At 34.0% G+C, this 23379-nt stretch overlaps 3 protein-coding genes across 4 annotated transcripts in view; 2 read left to right on the plus strand and 1 right to left on the minus strand.

The window, feature by feature from the left end:
* The window catches only part of LOC110025699 (pre-mRNA-processing protein 40A), a 47973-nt gene extending 44882 nt beyond the window's left edge, over nucleotides 1–3091 (plus strand). Inside the window, exons 30-31 of the mRNA XM_020726315.1 lie at nucleotides 197–330; nucleotides 3020–3091. Of these exons, the coding sequence (XP_020581974.1) occupies nucleotides 197–330; nucleotides 3020–3036 (151 nt within the window). The 3' untranslated portion in view covers nucleotides 3037–3091. The remainder of the gene's footprint in view (nucleotides 1–196; nucleotides 331–3019) is intronic.
* Nucleotides 3030–11714, plus strand: LOC110025698 (uncharacterized zinc finger CCHC domain-containing protein At4g19190). Of its 2 annotated transcripts, none has more exons than XM_020726313.1 (8): nucleotides 3030–3093; nucleotides 7815–8095; nucleotides 8191–8253; nucleotides 8418–8572; nucleotides 8693–8812; nucleotides 10038–10239; nucleotides 10748–10862; nucleotides 10936–11714. In XM_020726313.1, exons 2-8 carry the CDS (start codon nucleotides 7865–7867, stop codon nucleotides 11523–11525), a joined length of 1476 nt encoding a protein of 491 aa, XP_020581972.1. In that variant the 5' UTR covers nucleotides 3030–3093; nucleotides 7815–7864; the 3' UTR covers nucleotides 11526–11714. The 2 variants fall into 2 exon arrangements, with proteins under 2 accessions (XP_020581972.1, XP_020581973.1); XM_020726314.1 differs by having other exon boundaries at nucleotides 10946–11445.
* Nucleotides 11715–19486: 7772 nt separating this feature from the next.
* LOC110025751 (long-chain-alcohol oxidase FAO4A) lies at nucleotides 19487–22823 on the minus strand. The gene is made up of 4 exons (XM_020726391.1): nucleotides 22534–22823; nucleotides 22065–22334; nucleotides 20761–21696; nucleotides 19487–20663 (listed from the first exon to the last, which is right to left on the minus strand). The coding sequence occupies exons 1-4, from the start codon at nucleotides 22813–22815 to the stop codon at nucleotides 19845–19847; spliced, it is 2307 nt and encodes a 768-aa protein (XP_020582050.1). The 5' UTR covers nucleotides 22816–22823; the 3' UTR covers nucleotides 19487–19844.
* Nucleotides 22824–23379: the final 556 nt, after the last annotated feature.

The following is a 23379-nucleotide window of genomic DNA, read 5'->3' on the forward strand; positions in this document are numbered from 1 at the left end:
TATATATATATATATATATTCATATTCTCTCTCCCTGTAGGCCTGTCCCACTTTCTCTCTCTCATATTTTAAAATCCAAGACATTTTGGATTTCGGGAAATTGCTTTTAGGCTGTGTTTGGGAACTATAATCAAGAAGAAAAAATAAAATAATATTTATATTTTTAAAATGGTCGAACTAGTTATCTGATTTGCAGGTTGAACCGGAGGTCCAGCCGGTTCCCAAGGGTTCAAGGAGAAAAAATACTTCATTATATATTTTGGACCGGACCAGCCACCGTTTCACGATCGAACCAGTCAAACTGGTTGGTCTGGTTTTCTAAACTTTGGGGTATGTAATATTATTTTTGTGGACCTGGTAAGTGTTAACTTTATCTTTTATTAACAAAATTTGAATGACTGTGGTTTCATCATCTATAATTCAAATGAGCTACTTAGACTCAGTGATATTGGTAATTTGGGATATTCCCCAAATATCATTATGAATGACTTGAAATAGTTGACAGGCTTTATAAATATTCCTTGGTCATGTTTTTGATGTGCTTTGACGGTTGGCATGTTTCACCCTAGAACAACTCCTTATTTTATTGAAAAAATAGAAAGGAGAAAAGTTATTGACATTACATAAAGTTGAGATGACTAAGATGAAGCTATCATAACAAGGTTGCAGTCTTTTTATAATATTATATATATTCAACATATTTTTACTAGTAATTTTGGTTTTTTCTTAACATTTAGGAGTTAGCATTCGACCTTTTTCTAGCATTGCCAATTATACTTCCCGACAGTTCATATTTTTGGCATAATTGATTTCACAATCATTAGAGAAAAATTTAGCGACAGTTCATATTTTTGGCATTTTTTCTGGTATTTAAAAATTGCTTGAAAGTCTTAGGAATCAATATGACGAACAATCCCGATGTAAGGTTTTTTTAAGCAACATTTTATCTTGAGAAATGAAAAGATATCCTTTGTCATAGTATCAAATGCACCTACTTTAACAATCTATGATTGGAAATTCTTAATTTAAGATTAAATACATTTTTTACCATAATTTTTTCAGTCATTGATCCGTCGTCGCTGATTTTGGCTATAGTTGGGTTAGTTTTGAACTGGTTAACAATCATTAGGGGATTAGTTTTGAAACTGTATCATATTTTTATTAGAATATATGGTGTAGGTTAGTTAGGATCAATCTCGGATCTTGAGAAATAATGATTTTATTTCCGAATTATCAATCAACATGTTTCTCATGAAATATTCAACATGTTTCATGTCCATAGGGGTGTCAATTTGGATTAACAACTTGAATTGTTTGATCTAATTTTGAGTTGAGTTGAATCTAGATGACTCGAACCTATCCCATTTATTAAACGAGTTAGAAAATCCTTGCACTCGACTTGCCTTCAATTTCATTAACCTGAGCCCCACTCGAGTAACCCATTTGAAAATAAAGTATCATAGCCATTCATGTAAGTTTGGTTCAAATTCCAATCAGGTTTGATTTTGTGTTTCAAATTGGGGTTAAATTTGAGTAAATTTTGGGTTAGTCAGTCAAATCGAGTCTGACCGTAAAATTAAATGTGTTATGATTCAGACCCAAACCTGACCCGAATGTTAATCAGGCTAATGCAAATTAAAATTTTTCGAGTCAAGTTGTTATGTCAGAACATTTTTTGACTCCTAAACTTTTACTTTCCTATAGTTGTAATAGTGATTGCCCAAAATTCCTTGTATTCTTGTGGCATGTTGCAGGAGGTAAACGTAACCCCTGAGAAGTGTGTGTCAATTTTTGACGTTAGAGGTTATTCATGCCCCACCATCATGATTTTTTTTCTTCTGGGACTTCAAAAGAGCAATTTCTATATAGATGGTATGGTGTTCATTTCAAATGCATTGCCTCAAATTTCATCAAGATACGATTTTTTTTATATATGTAGCATTCTTTAGACACTTCATCAATATACTTCTATCTGTTGCCAATATTGGGTGAGAGTGTTGTAATATTGCGTAACAGGGAGCTCATCTTTTAAAGATCATGGAGGGCATAGTTTGATTCAAAGTTGCTTAGTTTGATTGTCACAATACATCTCATTTGTGATTTCACAAATTTATTAGTAATCCTTTTGATAATGGAATTTCAGTTTTCATTTTCCATGGTACTGATAAGCCAGTGTGCTAAAATATTATTTTGAGAACATCTTCTAAATTTTCTTTCTTCCATTTGAGTAGGAATGACAATATCCATGAGGTAATCTTTTTTTTCTCAATCGCTGATGAAATGCATGATTGATCGTGATCATTGAAGGTTATTACGGTTTCCATGAAGAAATGATTCAAGGTTGGAAGTGGTGCTGATTCTATTATCGGATTTCATTGTCTTTAATTTTCATTCTAGATTTGAAAGTAAGATTGAAGGCACTAGAGAACTTTGATGACTACGATTGTCAGGGGGCATTCTTTGATACCATGTTGAAAAGTATAGGAAAAAGGGATTTAATTTTCTTGTTCTAATGAGCAATTGAAACTACACTATTTCTGGAGGATACAAAGACGAATAGAGTGCTAGAGAGTGACCCACCCAGATAAAGAAAGAGAAAGTAAATTGAAATATTGGAAAATACAAAATATTCTTCCTTTTTCTTTTTTATGGAACCAAATTAGGAGAAAAAAATGCAAACCATAATCCAAATAAGTTTAAGTGCATGAGAAAACTGCAGGAACAAAGTAGAAATCAGAACTGACGGGGAATCGCAGCCTTCATTATGAAGGTTTCCAGAGTAGGATCTAGATAATCAGCATGCATATTTTATCGTCTTCTTTACTTCTGTTGCTTTTTTCGGTTTCCAATTTTGTTTCAAATTAATGCCTTCTAAATATGTTTATTGCAGTTTGTCCTCAGCCCAATTCCATAGTTAAAGTTTTATTTTGCTTTTTATATTGTATTCATGGTGAACTATCTTTTAGTTTAGTCTCAGTTTTGTAATTACACGAGATGATAAGCAAGCTTGATTGTGCAGAAAAATGCAGGCGTTGAATTCAAGTAAAGTGATGCTTGAAAAAATATCACCATGAACAAGAAATATATTGAAAGGTTTTTCTCTTCTCCTCTAAAATAATTTTTTTATGTTATACTTTTTTTATTATCTTTTCGCTGATTTTTTAAAATGTTATTACATTCTCGTGCTAACATGGATGCAATTGAGTCATTTTGTTTATCAATGCAAATTTATCCCTTTGTGCTGTACTTTTTTCCATTTGTTTCATTTTCACGTTGCTTTTGCTATTATGTTTCTTAATAATTGATATTACAGCTACTGTTGAGTTTTAAAAGTAGAAGTGAGAGAAACCGAGGATGGAACGACATGTTAATATTATTGTAGGTGAGAACGGTCTTTAAAAAATTAGAATAATTGAGGGAGATCTAGATCTTAAAGAAAAAAATAAAAAATAAAAATAGAAATGAATTCAAAAGTTATGATGATCATGTTGGCAACTCGAAAAGGGGTATGAGAGGCGATAACACTAGTATAAAATGCATACAAAGCTTGAATCGAAAAGAATGATTGATGAATGCTACCACTAGAAGGATTCAAGGTATATATTATTCCCATGTGCTATTAATCATGTAAATTCTTTGATTCAACATTCAAATATATTTTCACCCTACTTCATAGAATGTGTTTGTGTAATTATTTTAGGGAAAATTGTAGGAAGATTTACATTGATAAAGATGAATCAAACGTATTCTAAGAGATCTTTCTTCAACTTCTTGTTAAAGACGAATCTATTTCAACCTTCAAGATAAGATAATGGTATTGCGATAGTACACAACAAGAATAAGTTAATGCCATATGTAACTAGAAAAGTTTTGCGTTAGTGGCTGGGTAAAAAAAAAATATAGACGAGACTTGTAACTTTTGGATCTGTTTTGAGATGAGTGCAATACATATCTTATCAGTCAAAATCTGTATTTTACTCATCTTAAAATAAATCCAAATGCTTCGAACCTTGGAATATCCCGAGCCCATTTTGTCATAAGATCTTTTTGCATTGTATTTGTGGGAATAATAAAAATGAGATGAGAATCTCAATTAAAGGAATATGCTTTCACCATGAGAAGTTTGAATTTCTAGCTTTTATGTTTAGAAGGTTACATTTTCTAACGTTAGAATTAAACCCTTTAACTCAGCAGTTTGACCATTCATATACTGATATTTCCTGTATTGGCATTTCTTGGTCGCTCTTTTTATTGTGTAACTTCATTTTGATTATACCATACATACGTTTTTTTTTTTTTTTAATTTACAAATTTATTCGATGCATTTGTTTCTTCCTGAAAGAGTTTGTGAGAAACAGGTCGAGTGTAGAAGTGCTTCGGATCAAATATTTGTGGAGAGTAGTATGGTATGGAATAGAATTAATGTTTATTTAGTGTGATCCGTATAGGAAAAATATGACACCAAATAGGACGCAATGGAGAAAAGGATGCATGTAGCCACCCCACGTCCTGGGATTAAGGCTTTGTAGTTGTAGTGTGATCCGTATGAGGAATTCTAGAAATTGTTGATCTTTATAAAAAAAAGTTTAAGTAGTTATGATTATGATAATTGGGGGCGCATTCTGGCATTTTGTATTGAAAGAGAGTTCATATTGATGTTATTTGGATTAACAACAGCTGGGTAAAGGTCTTTTTGCAAACACCAATCCTGCCATGTCAACCTCGGTCCCTCAACTTATCCCTTAGAGCCGCCTCATCTTCTTAAAAGTGGAAAACTAAATCGTGTGAAAGTCTGCACAATACCTTTTTGGGGTATTTACATTCATACTGCCCAATTCTTATGTATGTACATATTTTACATCTAATCATTGTTTTTTACATTTATACAATCCAAATCTTTTGTATCATCATAAAATGCCATCATTTATATATATATATATATATATATGATGAAATTTAGGTGTTAGATATGTAAATAAATAAGAATTGAGTGGTATGCATGCAAATCTTCCTTTTACCATTCACACCCGGAATAACTTCGATTGTTTTATCTCTCTACAGTCGTATACTTCTCCCAGTTATGGACTGCTTAAAATCCGTTATTTTAGTCCTTCAACACAATTATTGCCATCTATCAGCTGATTGGAACTTTTTTCCTATTTAAGCACTAGCATTTTATTCGTCACATGAACCTGCAGAAATGGCGTGCCCACTTCATTTTCTTGGTTGATAATGTAATATAGTCTGTCATGAAATCTTTAAACTAATTCCATAATCTACCTAAACTTTAAAGTGCGCAAAATTTACATTGATAGCAGTTATATCTAATGGTCTTTCACACAGTATGTATATATATATTTGGCATGTTTATTAATAGCTGCATATAACAAGGATGAACATGAAACATAATAGATAACATACTGCATTGCGGAAGTAATCAATAGGAAGAGAATTTAGAAACATATGCAATTAATTCACTATCATATGAAGTATCATATTACAATATTAAAATAATTAGTGGGGTGAACAAAATTAAAGTTTATGTTACTTTGTATTATGGGTGTCATATGCCTTGTTTTCTCATATTAAACTAGTCAGGGTGAATTTAATTGGAAACACCCTCGTATTATATTTATATGGCTTTGAATATATGATCTCTTGATTGAAAGAATAAACCAAAAGGTTAAGGTTTGTTGAATGTATATGTTTATAGTTAAAAAGGAGTCGATTGAAGACCCTTATTTTTAAAATTGTTTTATATTTGAAATTTGAGATAAATAGCACATTAATCTTTTAAAAAAATATTTTATTGACATGATATTTTAATTTGTTGATTTAACTTGTAGGGTTAGACAACGTAGCAGATTATGGGCCCGTTTGGGGAAGCTTATTATTGGTCCTTTTTGTTGATTTAACTAAAAGGACACCGTTTGGTTTGCGCGTTTTTGAAAATGATATTGGCTACGTTTGGGTTTTTTACACTAAACGTAGGCCGCAAGTCGACCCTCGCGGTCGACTTGTGGGCCGCACTTAATGATAAGCTGCTTAGCTTGAACACATAATATTTCTGAAGTTGCACAATTAGTTAACTTTGGCATATAGGGGATATGCAATTTGTAATAATAAATCAAAGTCTAATTTATGAGGGTTGTAAAAAAAACACGTTGTTTTGGAATAGTTTTCTCGCATTTGGCTTGTTGGGTAGCTTGTGCTCGATTCGTTTGTTAAGAGAGTGGGCTGAACATGCACAATTTTTTTGAGTTTGATTTTTAAACAAGCAGAACATAAACAGTAAGCTTATTTGGTTGTTTTGTGCTCTTTTGAGTTCGAAATAACAAAATTCCAATTTTCTTTTATAATTTTTCATGTATAAATTTTGTTATTTTTAAAATTTGTTTGAGTGGTATAATTATACAAAAGTATTGGGTGGTATGTTTGTAATTATTCTTAATATAATACAATTCTCCGGTTTTGAGAAAGAAATGATCGGGATGGCGGGAATCACCCAATTTTCCATGATGCTGGCCAAGCATCATAAGAGCTACTAGTACATCTTTGACGCAAGTGAAGTTGAACCATGAGCCTTGTGGAATTATCAGAGTCGATATTTATTAACTATATTCATTATTAGTAATTTAAAATATTTAAAACTCGAGTTAAATCAAGTTTAATTCAAACAAATGCATGCTTTTGAATTGAGCTGAACATGAATCATCATTTTAAACACAAGTCGAATATGAACGCAGGAAATTTATCCCAAGTTTAAAATTAAGTTTACCTAAACACTCTTATCACTTGTTGAATCCATGTAGGATGTATGGTTCTATATTATGCCCAAGTTTATTAAACTCATAGAAATCATGTTGTATTTTTGAGAAAGGGGTAGAAGAAAGCGAGGAATTTGTTTTTAGATTTCAAATTATAAAATTATATCTTGTATAAAACTTTGATTGTTCATGATGTCTTCATGAAAAAATTCTCACACCATCTTTTAAATAAAGATGGAGGCATGTCGTTATATGTAAATCACCTGGATGTCAAACCATGTTTTAAATAAAGATGGAGGCATGTCGTTATATGTAATAAAGATCTTTTCTAGGAGCTAGTTCCTTTCTAGCATGATCAAGTACTTGGCAATGTGGGCAACGGGTGGGCTTAATTAGTTATTGATTTTTATTTGGATTTGGGCCTTCGAGTCTTTGATGTCCGTGGAACCTTACTGTTACCCATTAAAAAAATCTTATTTTAGCAAAATGATCCTATTTGGCTATACAATTTATGTGTTAGATTTTCAAGTGCATAAGAATTGGGGAATGTATGGAAATGACCGATGTTAGAAAATCCAACAAAAAAAAAAAAAAAAGAGGGAAAAAGTTAATAAGAAAATGCTTTAAATGGGGATTTTTATGAAATGTTTAGTCCTCATTTGTTTTTTAATAAAATATAGGAAAAGGATTACGGTTTAAACCTTTTTTATAGCTTTCATTAAACTAAGCTCTTCTATATCTAAATAAAACTCAATTTTCTAAAACTAAGCTCTTAATAAAATTATGTATTTATATTATCAACATCTTACTATTTTTTATTTTTATATAATCTTTCAAATTTTAAATAGCTTCATTTATTGTAAATATTGAGCTATTAAAATTAATTAATTTATTTTTTTTAAATCTTCAGATTTATAAATTAAATCTATAATTAAATAAATACTAAATTTTAATTATTAGTATTATAATTAAATTAAAAATTGTGATGTTTAATTAACAATATGTCGATATTTATGTTCTGATGCTTCGTCCTTTGTGGCGGATTAGCGCTCGTCGCTATAGCCGAAGCGGAGGAAGCGAGGAAACCTGCAGCGATCATGGAGGACTGGGATACCGCCGGCAACGCCGGCAGTGGTTTTCGGATGGGAAAACGGATGTCGGAGAAGGGCGAAGTTGATTACAAGTCGAAGGCTGGTACGGCATGGAGCCACTCTTATCTCAACCAGAAGCCATGGCATCCCCTTTCTTACCCTAACCAACGCCGGAAGTGGATCGCCGAGCAAACTCACGCCAACCGCGAGCATCGAGCGGAGGAAATCGCCCGGGAGGTTTTCTCCTCGCTTTCATAGTTGATTCTTTTTCTTAAATTTTTACCTAGGGTTTCTATTCTGCATCCGCGATTGACCATTCTTGGGTGTTTCAGTTCTCCCAGGAGCAGGAGTTCTTTCGCCAGACCGCGCTGTTTTCTAATAAAGAAAAGGAGAAGGTACTCCGTTTTGCTTTTGTTAACTAATCTACGTTACTGCGATGCGTTAAACAGTTGTTTGATTGGACGTGTTTATCATTGGATTAACTTCAATGCTGTTATGATATGCCCTTGTCGTACTCCATTTTTATTTATCCTGATTGTAATTTCGATTGTATTTTCAGCTGGAAGTAATGAAGGCAGTGAGTTTCATGTATGTTCGTCCACCTGGATATAATGCTGAAAGTGCAAAAGCTGCTGAAATTGCAGATGAGAAGAAGAGATCTGATGGAAATAATGCTGCTCAAGCTCCTACTCCCGGAACAACTAATTTTTCAATGTACTGTTGTATCTAACTCAACAAAATTTTAGCTGCAATTTGCAGCAGCAGCATTTAGATTCTTGGTTTGCATTCTTTTTTTGTAATTCTTTCTACAGAACTATATTTGTTATTTTGCAGGAATGATTCAAAACCTGAACTGGAAAAGCCTGCTGAGGACAAGAAGTCCAGACCAAGAGATGTTTTTGGCCGACCATTACCAACGGAGAATGAATTTGAAGTTTTGAAAAATGCTCCAAGGTAATGATTTGTTTTATCATCTGTTTGCATGACGACAATAATAACAAATGGTGGTTGGTATAAAGGCTAAATAGCTTATGTTGCTTGGTCGTCTAATCCTTCTAATGCTATGAATAATTGATTTCTAATTAACAAGAATTGGAGAATTTGGGCCGTTCTGGAAAAAAACCTACAAGTAAGGCTCTTCGAGCAGAGAAATCTGTAGTGTATTTGATCGTAGGCTTTATTTTTTTTTTCTCTTGATTGGTTGCTTGATTCTCTCTGCAAAGCATCCTCCATTAGGTATTTTTTTGGTATTTGATTTGCTTTTCATAGATTGGGTATGCTATTTCCTACATATTTAGTAGGACTTAACTTAATTTTCCCTTTAATTTGCTCACACTGCTGCATAATGCTCCTATAGAAACTTTATAGGGAATTCCCTATTTAAGGCAGTGTTTATGTATTTCAATTTTGCAATTTAGCCAAGGCTTTCTTCTTCTTAGGGACATTTACATACATACCACACAATTTTTTCGTATTTACATTTCTAACACGCAAACGTTCATATTTGCATACATGCTACCAAATCATTACCATTGCATCAAAAATATCTTTTAAAGGTGAAATGCACCTTTTCATGCATAGGATTATGAATCCAAGATGTTACAAATATAAATATCAAACATCGCGTGTTGGATATGTAAATGCCTAAGAATTTTGTGGTATGTAATGTTAATTTCCTTTCTTATTTTTGCAGTTGTAATTATTTCTTATTGTAAAATGCAACTTTTAGTCTTGTTCTTGCTACTAGATGTGTCAATATGCTCCGCATCATTTGGTGATGGAGTGATATTTAATAAATTATACAGATTCAAGCCTCGAGATGTCCAAAAAATTATGGGCATTTACATATGTACCTTCCAATTCCAATGTATTTAACTGTCTAACACTTAAAATTTAATTTTTTACATTTATACCACCCAAATCTTTCATATCACATAATAACTTTTAAATAAAAAGTGAAACATAACTTTTCATGCATAGATAAGAGGGCATGCTTGTAAAACTCAATATTTAAGAGTTAGATACATAAATACATAGGCAATGAGTGGTACTTGTATGTAAAGCTTCCAATTATTATGAAGTGAGGTTTATTGAACCTATATATTTCTTCCCTATATTGAGTAATCAATTTTGTACCATTATTCTCTCTATTGAACTTATGATCTCTTGTTGTATGCAGATTAGAAACTGGTATGCCGGCGAGGGTGAAGCCTTTTGGAATTGAGATTCGTAATGTAAGATGTGTGAGATGTGGGACATTTGGACACCAGAGTGGCGACCGCGAGTGCCCTTTGAAGGATGCAATCATGCCAAATGAAGAAAGCAGGTTGAAGAGGGATGATCCCTTAACAACTATAATGGCACAGACAAGTTCTGCTGAGGTGAATTATTTTAACAACTTTTATGAAATTACTTCAATCTTGATATGAAGTCTACAAAAAGGGGAGTTTATTGATGCATTATGATTGGCTGATTGGGCTTGGTTTGATAAATGATTCGTAAGTTTAGCTCGATGAGCCAAATTGTTTCAAAAATAAATAAATTAAACATAAAATATTTACATGTATAGTACATACCACAATTCTAATACCTAAACTTTTATCTCTACTGTACAGTGCTCATCACAAATACTTTCATTACATTTTTGAAAGTGAAATACACCTTTTCATGCATATATATGTCACCAGTGTTATAAATGCAAATATTAATAGGTTTTAGATATGTAAATACATTAAAAAATGTGGTCTGTATGTAAACTTTCGAAAATGTATTGGAATGCAATGATGTAATTATATTGTTGTTAATCTCATTTGTTTGATAATAAATGAGCTACTCATGAACCAACTCATAACTTGTAAAAATGAGTTTTTTATGTGCTTTTGGTTTCAGCCTGTGAAGTGGGAGCTGAAACAGAGGCCTGGAATGAGCCCGCCTCGTGGTGGCTTTCAACCCGATGACCCAAACCAGCAGATTGTTGCAGATGAAATATTTGATGAATATGGAGGTAAATATGACCTAAACTGTATGAATAATTTCATTACCGTTACATCATCATCTCCATATGTTTCTTCACTTAGGATTCCTCAGTGGCGGTGACATCCCCCTTCCCCTGCTCTCCAAATTTTCAACGGGCAAATCCAAGAAACTTTCCAAGCATAGAAGCAAACATAAGCCCAAATCATCAATCTCCCACACCAAATCTAAGCTTGAATACGAAAACCAGTCCTCATCCTCTGACAAAGACTTTGCAAGGGAAACTAAGAGATCTAAGAAGATCAAGAAAGACGAACCATCACATGCTATGTTGTCTAGGAAGAAGGATAGACGGCGGTCAACAAATAAGTCCGATTCCGATACCAGTCAGGAGAAAACAAGTTCCAGAAAGAGGGAAAGATGTCGATGGTCCAGAGACGATCATGGTGGAAGTTCGTCGGACTCTGAGGTTGATAGACAGAGAAAGAAGTCGCCCAATAACAAGCATGAGAAAAGACATGGTTTAAGAAGCAAGCATTACAGATCACCAGACTCTGAAATTGAGATGGATAAGAGGAGATCAAGAAGTAAGAGGCAAAAGAAAATGAAGAGGCGCCATTCAGTATCAAGTGATTCTGAAAACTATGATTCAGATTCTGAGCATTGTCGAGGAAGAAGGCGAAGGCATCATTAAGCATAGTTGTACATCTGATCGGTACGTTTTTAGTTTTCTTTATTGTGTTTGGGCAGGTTTTTTCTGTGCTCTAATGGCAGCTTCTTTTATTGTCAAATTTGTAATAAAATGATGAATGATTTATGGACAATGAAAATGAAGTTATAGCATTATTATAATAAGAGAGAGATTTCAATGCTAATTTCCTTAATGATGGAATAATATCAACCACAAATTAGAATCGTCAATACACTCATTTTTTTTTTTTTAATTTAATTAATGGTTCCAAGTAAAACTTGGGGCCATTTGGAATCACTTCATTACGTTTTGTACTTTGTTTTTTTTTTTTGAGTATTTTTTAAGATATTTTAATTTATTTTTATCAATAAAAATCAAAATATGTAAAAGTATATATATCAGAAAATTAAATAAAATTATAAAAATGTAAATTTGATCACAAATACATATTTTATATTAGTTTCATGCGAGTGGATTTAGGGTGTGTTTGGGTTGTTCGCATCTTTTTAAATAAGCAGTTGTGAAGCCTATTGATCACAAATACATATTTTATTAAAATAAGATGGGGTGCTCTGAAATAGCAACAAGCGGAGGTAGCTAAAAAAATGCTCTTTTTTTAGTTTTATAGGAGATTATGATGTAAGGAATTGAGTAGCCAGCTACTTCTCTTTTGTTATTTACATTTATTAAAGGTAATAAATTTTACATAAATTTACATATTGATTAATGAGATTTGTAGATATTGCATACAAATTTTCTTCATTTGCTTGAAGGAAATAATATAAATATTTAAATTGTGTGTGTTTGTATATAATATTTAACTAGTCCTATATAACATACTTTTTAAATATATGGATAGATTTTAGTTTTAGTATATTCCCAAAAGAAAAAGAAAAAATCATTACAATTCTTTGGGTTAAAATTGCAAATAATAATTTAATTTGCAACCGATTTCATTCAAGCTATTAGATTTTAGTTAAATCATATAAATCCGAATTTAGTAAATCTTATTTAGTCAAAATATAGATATTGATACTGAAACATGTATTTTGAATATAGAATAAAATAGATTCAATATATGATGAAATGTTTTAATTTATTTATTTGATAGTAAAATAAATTTATTTGTAACATGTATTTTAAGTCATTTTATCTTCTTGAGTTTTTTGTTTCTTTGTGTTTTTATGTAAGTTTAGGATGAATATGCGGCGCATAAATGAGTGGGAATGAGGCCTCATTTCATATTAGTTTCATGCGAGCGAATTTAGGGTGTGTTTGGGCTGTTCGCATCTTTTTAAATAAGCAGTTGTGAAGCCTGCAAAATTGCTTAAAGGATAAATTGCTATTAAAAAGCAGTTGCTGATTAAACAGCACGCACCTTTGGATGATATGTTATGATACAGTTATTTGTGAGAAAAAAAAGATGGTAATGTCATTCTTCATATTTGTTAGTTGCAAATTCACGACTTCAGAAATAATTCAAATAAAATAACAGAAAGAAATTTCAACGGTTCAAAAAAAAAAATTTTTTTCTTATAATTTTACATCAAATATACACTAACTGGTATAAAAAATTAGATAACAGCTAAAAAATGAGATCTTGGTTGCCTCTAAGCTTTTATTACCAAATTTGTATATGTCGATAAGCAAAGCAACATAAAGGTCATACAGAAAAAACCCTCAAGGTCATATGACTCATCATAGATCTAAATAAATAAATAAATAATAAACATTAAAGTAAATAATAACGTAACACAACATAATATTTAATATTTTGTTCAATTCCACAAAATTACATAATTTACAAATGATTGATGAAATACGTAAATATAGAAAAAAGAGAGTATAAAGCAAAAATAAATGTCTAAAATATATAACAGAATTAACCAGCAATACATGTTTCACCACTCAACTAAAGTATTGGTAACATGTTCATTTAGCTGAACCATAATATAAATACTTTCACCATCATGTGTACGGTGATCTTCAACATCTTCAGTATTTATTATTGACTAATCGATCATGTACTCATAAGCCTTTTGTGAAACATGTGTGATGTCTCTAAACTATTAAATTCAATGTCATACCTTGAAGGACGTCTTCATATATATAATTGTGTAATGACATTGTTGTTGTCACTATTTTAACTTATTTGTTACATGAAAATGTTGGCTTGTTAACCATTTCCTTTCTGCCATGAACCACCTCGCTATTTCTTTCAAAATTTGGTAAGTGATCTTTTGTTTCGGTAAATTGTATCTAGTGGATGGGGGCACCTGACATCCACTAGATAGTACTTCCCAATTAAATCACACATAATATCTACAATGTAATAATGCTTCTAAAGAAATATTTACTTCACGTGCAAATAAAAAGAGCTTGGAGGTGACATAAAATTTATATTATCGAGAGCATGCTTTAAATTTAAATACACAGTTATCATACGCACTTCTTTTCCATCAGGTCATGGCAAAATTGTAACATATATTAAAGTCACAAACTACCATAACATTTTGCATCGATGAAACACACATTTCGGTGTAAGTCACCTTCTTATCTTTATGGACACGGATATCCACATGTGTTTCATCAATTGCCTCAATACGGTCATATAAAATAAGTTATTTTCTTAAAACACATTTAAGCAGCTAAAAAAATATTTTTGTTTTTTTCTTTTATAAATGAGATTACCTTGAACTATGACATATAACGATAATCATGTCCAATCTCGAGAGGTGTACTATGAAAAGTTGGATTTAGCAATTTCACATCAACAAATGTCAAGTTAACAAGAGCATCTAAATCTATGCTGAAATATCAACTAATTCATTTCAAAAGTATGTTGAAAGAGCTCACAAGCTGCCCTTATTCACTCATTGTGTGACAATATATAAAGTGTTATCCCCAACACTTCTCTTGTCATTGTTCTTGAAGAGCTTTAGAGACAATGATAATTCAGCAAATCTTGTAAAAATCAGTAAAATATGCTTACAACATATGAAACATATTATAAAATCTCCTTATATTTTATACAAGCAGCTCCCTAATCCACTTATCTCTAATGTAGACTGATGTTAGTGATGTTAGTGATGCTAGTGAAGCTCTTTCTTGCGATAAGGTATGGTTGTACCGACACAAACAAACATTTATTAATCACCACGTAAATGAATATCATAAACTAAAAATCCTCTTTATTTATATAAGATAAAAACAATAAATTAAAGTTAGAGAAATTTATAAGCACGACATAAATATACATAAAAATAGCATATAAAATTTCGATTATGACAAAGATTAAAATTTGACAGACATAAATTACTACAAATTGTTAATCCAATTTTTCCTTCCACCATTTTTTTTAGCATCCATAGTACTTTTTTACGTGGTCCAAACCCAACCACGTTGACCCATGTTTCGTATTCTCATCCAATGTATCACACTTTTTTTTATTATATTATATATGTCTTCCGCTTTACCAAACTTCATTGTAGGTCGATTAGTTAGTTCTACCTCTTTAAAACAGGCATTACAAAAGACAAGCACAACTTCTCTATCTCATGTAGCAGACAAACCGCCTTTTCTTGATTTGCTCGTCGCAACTCGATAGTGTAGAAATGGTAAATTAAAATATGAGAAGTTTAAAATTTGGAAAAAAAAATCAAGGCTTAGATTCAATTTAAAGATGTAAAGAATTTGCCATCAAACCATCAGAAATAAGGCAGAGGACCCATAAAGAAGGAGATTTTGGTTGCCTCACATCAGTATAGGATAAACTTCTTATATATCGAAGCGCATAACTACATAAAGACATTTCAAGAGAACCCAGTATCATATGATTTATCATAGCTCACCCTATGCCCTTTAGTTCATATTGCAACATACCAAAGAAACCAAAAGAAACCAAAGATACCAAAATTTCTCAAATAAGAGAAAAGCCTCCTTAGTGCCCTTGAGCTCATCAAATGACATTTTGGCATACCAAAGAAACAAAGATATGTGTGTCATTACCAAACACACCAGAATGTACACAAGAGGAGAGCTCCTTAAGTTCACCCATTTTCAACAATTCACGTTTTGGCATGCCAAAGAAATCAAGGAAATCAAAATTTCTCACATATATGTCATAACCAAACATGCCCGAGCACATCAACTCATATTTCTAAACGCCAAAGAAACCGAAGAACCAAGAAAAAAAAATCACATATAAATGTCATTACCATACACACCTGAATGCACACAGGAGGAGAGCCCTATATAATGATCATATCACATTTCCATACCGAAGAAAAAAAAAAGGAAAAAGATTCTCATGAATGTCAAAAAATTAATGCACATAAATGCACACAGAAGCAGCAGAGCTCCATAAGCCCCGACCCTAAACATATATCATAAATCACATTTTCACATATCACATTAACTAAAAAATCTAGAGAAGAAATTCATATAAAAGCCATAATCAAATCATATCACAGCAGAAACCAACCCCGCAACACAGAAGAGGGATTTCGAGATTTGCATAAATCCGATCCAAACACAAACAAATGAGATGATGGAAGAAGGAAGAACACACCAGATCGAGATAGGAAAGTCAAGGCATGCTTGCAATGAAGAATGATTGAGAACTAGAAAGATGGAAGCATGAGCAGAATTGAAGAAAAAACCTGAGGGCTGAGTGGGACACTGTGGGGGTACGGTGGGAAACTCAGAGGGAAAACATAAGTGAAACTGTAGAAAGCTGAGGGAAAAGAATGGTAGCGGAATGCTAAAAACAGGCGGTCGTAACGAGGAGAAATCCGGGTCAACGCCACGCCAGATGGGAAAGTGGGATGGTAGGGATGCACACTGCAGCGGTGCCACTGCCCAAAACAAACCATTAGAATACCAACAAGTGACCTATTGGGGTTTCTCAAACGAAAAAAACTTTCAATTTGCTTTTCTCTCGACTAAACTTCAAAATTTTAAAATCCCATTATTCCAAAAAAAATCCATTCTAAATAATCTAAACTAAACACTAAACTTTATTTTACAACATACATTTAGATTTACACTACGAATTCTAGCTAACAAATTGTCCCAATTGATGCCAAGTCATAAGATAAAATCTTTTCTAATTAATACATTTACAGGTCGAAAGGTGTCACGTTTATCACATTCCAAAATAATGAAATCCAAATAATCCTATAAATATGCTGCTAAATTAAAAAAAATTAATTAATTAATCAATTAATCATCATTCATTGGTGTTGCATTGATATCGAAGGAAGAACAAAAAAATCAAGTTGAAGGAAAATGATAAGCATCATACGGTACAAGACTACATTGGTATGTCACTACCCATATTTTTTTTCATTGAATTTCAGGCTTTCAATAATCAATATAGTTTCGTTATTAATTCTTTATTTTTTATTTTTTTACTATATAGAAAAAAAATCATTTCCTCAAAATTTCAAGAGACCTTTGAATTTAGAAATTCTGATCTTACACTATTTATTTATATTAAATTCGGAGTAGAAAATATTTGTCAATTAGTGCCAATGTCATGTAAAATTATTTTTTGTTTTATTATGATATGTTTTTTATTTGACATCTTAATTTGATGCTAGTTTGTTAATTCATTATTTCATTGTTATTAATTTAATAATTTGTAGAAGTATTCTTAGCTCGAAAAATCATACCGACCACACTTTTGTTTATTTCTTTGATGAAGAATTATCTTTAATGTTTTACTATATTTTACATAATTTCTTCTTGTTATCTTAATCATCATATTTCCCTTAAGTGCTTTGGAGCTTCTCACTAAATTTCAACACCAACTTCCCTTTTTCCAAAACTTAGCAAGTTTATCCAAATCCATCCATCCATCCATCCATCCTTATTTTAACTTCACACACCAACTTCCCTTCTTCCAAAGCTTTGGAACTCTTTAATTTTATTTGTCATCGTATGCCATCCATAGAACACTTCTACCATCATAACTTCCCACCTAACAGCCTCTTAGGCTCCACACAAAACCAACCACCTAAAAATAAATTCAAACACAGCCATCCATTCATTGGTCTTGACCACTAGTAGATCCCCACCTACCTCAAAACCTAATATAATTAATGAACATAAGTGTCAAAATATTCTCCCGATGATGCTATTTTAATCTCCGAGTCTATAAAAATATCAATTTAATCCTCAAACTATTAATACGAGCTTAAATAGTCTCCAGAGATAACTATTTCAGTCCATGTTAAAAAAGTTTGGGGACCAATTTGACCCTTTTATAAATTCAGGGACTAAAATGAACCACTATAAGGAATTAGGAGATCATTTTGACACTTTTCTCTATAATTAATCATCTCAACCCCCACAAAAAAAAATCCACAATATAACTTGGATCATAGCATCTACTCAAAAATAATACATTTCTCTAAATTACAAGGTGAAAAATATCAACTTTGTGAAAAATAACAATCACTATCAAACTATTTAAAGATTTTTCATTCACAAAACAATAATTTTCAATTTAAGGATCAAATAGAAGCTGGATGTTTTGCATGATTATCAAAACATAAATCAAATTGCTGAGAGCAAAAATAATATGAAGTTACACAATTAACCAAAACTAATCCAAAATTGGTTATATTTCACCAACTCCAAGCACTGCAATCCATGAGTTATATAAATAATGTCTTTGCACTGGAAGCAACACCAAAGGAGCTGAACCACACATTATATTAAGTGGAATTAGGGGTGGGGCTGTAAATGAGCCAATGCACTTGATGAACAACTCTAACTCGGCTCCATTAAAACTCGATCATGTTCTTTAAAATGAGTAAATAAACAAGCTTTAACAATTCTTTAAGCTCGAAACTTAAATGAACCAAAGATGAACATAGTCAAACTTGTTCATTTATGGTCACGAGCAAACTTGTTTGTTGTTCAACAAGTAACCTGTTAAATACTCGATATTAAGTTCGATTTTCTCGTAACATATATGATATATTATTTAAAAAAAATTAGTTAACTAGACTATTAATTTGTGTGTTGATAGCTCGATGATAGCTTGTATCATATATGATATATAATAATTCAATATTAAGTTTTTGTAGGTTTTAAAGTTGTCATTTTTTTAGTTGTGATTTAAATTGAATCATGCTTCAATGCTACACAAATCATTCTTCTAAATATCGCATAAGTGAGAGTGTTGAACATAAATCTGTCCTTTAGGACAAAATGGAGGAGAAATAAGATTTAAAATATTATAGGGTTTATAGTTTATAATCAATAAATTAATAGTTGCGATCAAACTTGTAAAATTATTTATTGCATTTTTTGTATGAAAATCTACATACTCGTTTATTAGCTCATTTAAATATTTGTTAACTTGTCAGACACAAAGCAAGTAGAATTCAAGTTCAAATATTAAAAAATTTAAACAAGTCAAGCTTGAACAATATATGAAAACTAGACACAAACTCAAGCTGAACATGAACAACTTATAATTATACCACGACAAGTCCAAACTACGATATACTCGGCTCGACTTGGCTTGATTACAACCCTAGTTAGGGGTGCCCATTGCTAGGATAGAACCAAGAAAAATTAAATGAACTGATTTATTTGTTTAGTTCGGTTTAATTATTAGAGTATTGGTTCCATTATTGATTTTGGTTTTATTTGACTTTTTTATGATTAGTTCAACTTTTAGTTTTGTAAAATAGATGATATTTAAAATCGAACTATATTAATCTTTTCAAATGCATCAGTGACAGAAAGATCAACATGGATGGTAGTTATTGTACAGTTTAAATTTATAAATTTAAATGAATAGTATTTTACATTAGTCTTAATATAGGTTATTAAAGATAATTAAATTCATTAATAAAATTATTTACATTTTTTTATCCAAAATTAAATTAAAATGATCAAACTAAAGCGTAGTTCAATTGGTAATATAGATTGGTGGTTAGGCTTTCTGAATTTTATGATCAAAATTAATTAATTTAACTAATTTGTAAACCAAATCAATCAAATGTACACCCCTAATCTGATCCTAATATCAGACACTCTCTCAGATTTTGTGGATTCAAAGATTTCTAAGAGAAAAAAAAAATCAAGGTATCCTCACTAAGATTTTCACCCAGATCATAATAATAACTTTATATATTGTTAAATGAGAAATGATTTATTTCACACACTCCACTATAGCTTATCATCTTCTGTAATCCATAATCCATTTTATCCAATTTCAAAATACAACAATTCAGATCTCATCAAAATAGCGAAATAGAAAAGAAAAAAAAATTCATACCTCAATCAATCAGCGGATCAAAATCAGATCGAAAATCTTGCCGAATCCACCATCTTCCTCCGCAGCAGCTCATCCACGCTCTTGGAAATGCAATATGCCAGAGCCTGCACTGTCACCATAGGATTCACACCGAGCGCCGTAGGAAAAACACTAGTATCCACCACAAACAAACCCTCCATCTCCCAAACTTCGCCGTTCGGACCCACCGCACCCTCCTCCTCGTTCATCCCCATCCTACAGCTCCCCATCTGATGAGCCGAACACATCGGCGTCCTCAAATCCCCAATCCTCCTTTTCCTCACCCCATTAAGAACCCTCTCCACCCCATCCCTGCCTCTCCCCTTATCCCCTCCCACCCACTGCGTCCCCACCTCCTCCGCTCCCGCCGCCTCCAAAACCCTAATCGCCGCCTCCAACCCCTCCTTCAGCCCCTTCTCATCATCCGGAGCGAGCCGATGCGTTATTTTCCCCGGGTAATCAACTGCGCCGCTACCCTGATCTCTTACCAGCGCGAATATGTGAGCGATCCTTGCGAATCGGCGCATTCTGTAGCGGAAATCGGAGGCAGAGGTCCATGGGGTGAGAGCGGCGTATATACCTGGGTGAATGGAAGGTGTTTGGAGGATTACGTTGTTTGAATCCTTTGGCCGTGACATTGAAGTGAGTATTCCACCTTCGTAGCTTCTTTTCATCTTCTCCGGCCAACCGGAGGTTTCCGGGAAGTAGCCCCACGCCATTGCAACGGGATGAAGGTGCAGATTTCTTCCAATGTGTTTGTTCCTCAGCCCGCTTCGCTTAAGAAGACGCGGGGTGTTGAGGGCTCCACAGGCCACAACCGTCACCTATTCAAATTTAATCAAATAATAATAGGGACAATTTAAAATTATGTGGTATATATGTAATTACCCCATTATAAAATAAGCTAATTTCCTAACTTACCTTGGACCTAATTGTGAATTGCAAGCCGGCGGAAGATTCCACGACGACGCCGGCTGCTTCCGGGCGCTGTTTTCCCCGGACCTTAATAACTTCAACAGCACGGCAGCCCGGAAGAATGAACCCATTTCCCGACCTCGCCATATCATCCAGCCACGTCACCAAAGCGCTCTTCTTCTTTCCATCCTTACACCCCCACTGACACCACCCGCAATAATGATCCGGCGGCGCATTACACCCCACGTCCGCCACATCGTACCCCGCTGCCTTACATCCCCGCCTTAACACTTCATTGTTAAAACCCTCCACCTTCACCCCTGACTGTACGCCCAAGCGCCGGCTAACCGCTTCCAGCGCGCGATCGTACGCCTCGCTTCCAAACAGATCGAGCCGCCGCAGGTGGCGCCATTCGCGCCGGACGATATCTGGGGTGGGGATAGAAGCAGACCAGTTGATGGTGGAGCCGCCGCCGACGGTGGCCCCGGCGAGGAGAAAGATGGAAACGTCGTCGGTGGCGACAATGCCGCCGCCTTCGTACATGGCGGAGCAGGTGGGGCCCTCGAGGAGGGAGAGTTCGGAAGTGGAGTAAAAGTGACCTTTTTCGATGAGGAGAATTTTGTGGCCGGCGGCGGCTAGGACACCAGCGGCTACGGCGGCGGCTAGGACACCGGCGGCTACGCTGCCGCCGGAGCCGGAGCCGATGATTACAGCGTCGCAGTGGAGGGTGGGCTTGTTGGTGGGTGTAAATGTGGGTGAAGGGAAACCGGCTTGACGGAGTTTGCCGGAAATAATCTCCGGCGCGTGGTTTAGGTGGAGGAGAGCTGACTGAAGGAGAGTTTCACGGTGGTCTGTGGTGGTTTGACTATGGTCAACATGTGTTGGATCGGGTCCGCAGTAGCCAATTGCCTTCCAGGACGGGTTCTCATGCTTTTCGTCGACCTGTTGCCACGATCCAAAGAATTTATATTTACGTCTTAGGTAATAATGCCAAAATAAATAGGTCATTTGCATACATGCCCCCTCAGTTGGGGGTGCAAGTGAGTCAAGTCGATTCGAGAACCTGTTGCTTCTACATCGGCTCGATAACTGGCTCGTGAACTCGGTTTGATGAGCTAACAAACAAGCTTAAGCTAGCCCCGTGTTAGCTATTGCGGTTGCTCATTTAAAAAATATTGATATAATAATAAAATAAACCAAGATCGGGTGGCATTTAAATAAGTTTTGGTGTTAGATATGTACATACATGAGAATTAAAGGGTATGCATGTAAATCTTTCGATATACTGATGCAGTTAAGAAACTAAATACCTGAGCGAAATAGAGGCGCATGGTGGTGCACTTGATACAAGTATACAACATCCTTAGGTGACGAAAGCTGCTGGAGGACCAGGAATATACTATCTCCTCCCGCTTATTCTGTTCCAGCAACGCGAACCTTCTAACAAATGGGAATTGTGGAGAGAGGCTACGCCAACCACAGAGCAGAAGTGTTCCGTACCATGTCGATAACAGAAGTAAAGCTAGACGTAATATCATCATCTGCGGGTGTACCATACCTCCTGACACAGCCTCTCCGAGCTACAACCGGAGAAAAATTATATATCAAATGCATGCCAAGATTTTTTATAATTATTTGAAAAAAATAATTCAATCTTATTTTCATTTGCAACAAAGTAATTCATTCTCTTGACAAATATGCATAATATTTTAAAATTTAAAATCAATATTTATTATAATAATTGGGAGGACATATTCTAATGAACTTATAATGACTAACACGTTCAGGAATTCCGGCCATGGAGGCAGAGGTTCTGTAGAAGGCGGCAACGCCGTCGAGATCGCCGGAATCATCGTCGGAGTTATGAGAAGGAGGATCCAAGGAGGGAAGTAAGGTGTCACAGAAGGCCACGAGAGACTCCATCTGTCTCTTCGAGAGCCTGTTTTGATGCGTCTGCGGTTCCTCCCACAAGCTTTGTTTCGAGTTCGCCATCGCCGGAGAAGATGGCGGGGGCGATTTAGGCATGGCAAATGAGGCATCGCAGACCTTCGATGAGGCCATGACGTAAATTGGAGCTGCAACTGTGAGTGGTTCGTTAGCTTATAAGGGGGTTATGTGGGGCAGAAGAAATTAATTATAACTAAGTTGAAAGATGAGAGGGTAGGTTTGTAATAGATTGAGATTTTTTTCTTTGGATGAAAATCCGGGATATATTTATTGGGGCTTTTACATACATACCACAAAATTTTTATTTATTTACATAACACTTTTTACGAATACATCTTCTTTTACGTAGATTTATGATGTTGAATATAGGAGAAAAATTTAAGACGTACGCAGAGCTGCATGTGTCAGATGTTATTTAGAGAGTATTGAGGGGTTATAGATAGGTCACAAAGAGATTACAGGGGGTATAACGTGGATATAACCCCCCAATACACAAAGAGATTACAGGGGGTATAACATGGATATAACCCCCCAATACATTCTGAATAACCTCTGATGTACGCAAATTTTTCTCCAAATATAGATACTAAATTTTGGATCTTGAATAAGTAAATATATGAAAATTATGTGGTGTGGATGTTAGCCAAGTTTGAACCCAAGTTATTACTTATAATGTGT

This window comes from Phalaenopsis equestris, unplaced genomic scaffold, assembly GCF_001263595.1.
Source record: "Phalaenopsis equestris unplaced genomic scaffold, ASM126359v1 Scaffold000326, whole genome shotgun sequence".
Taxonomy (NCBI): domain Eukaryota; kingdom Viridiplantae; phylum Streptophyta; class Magnoliopsida; order Asparagales; family Orchidaceae; genus Phalaenopsis; species Phalaenopsis equestris.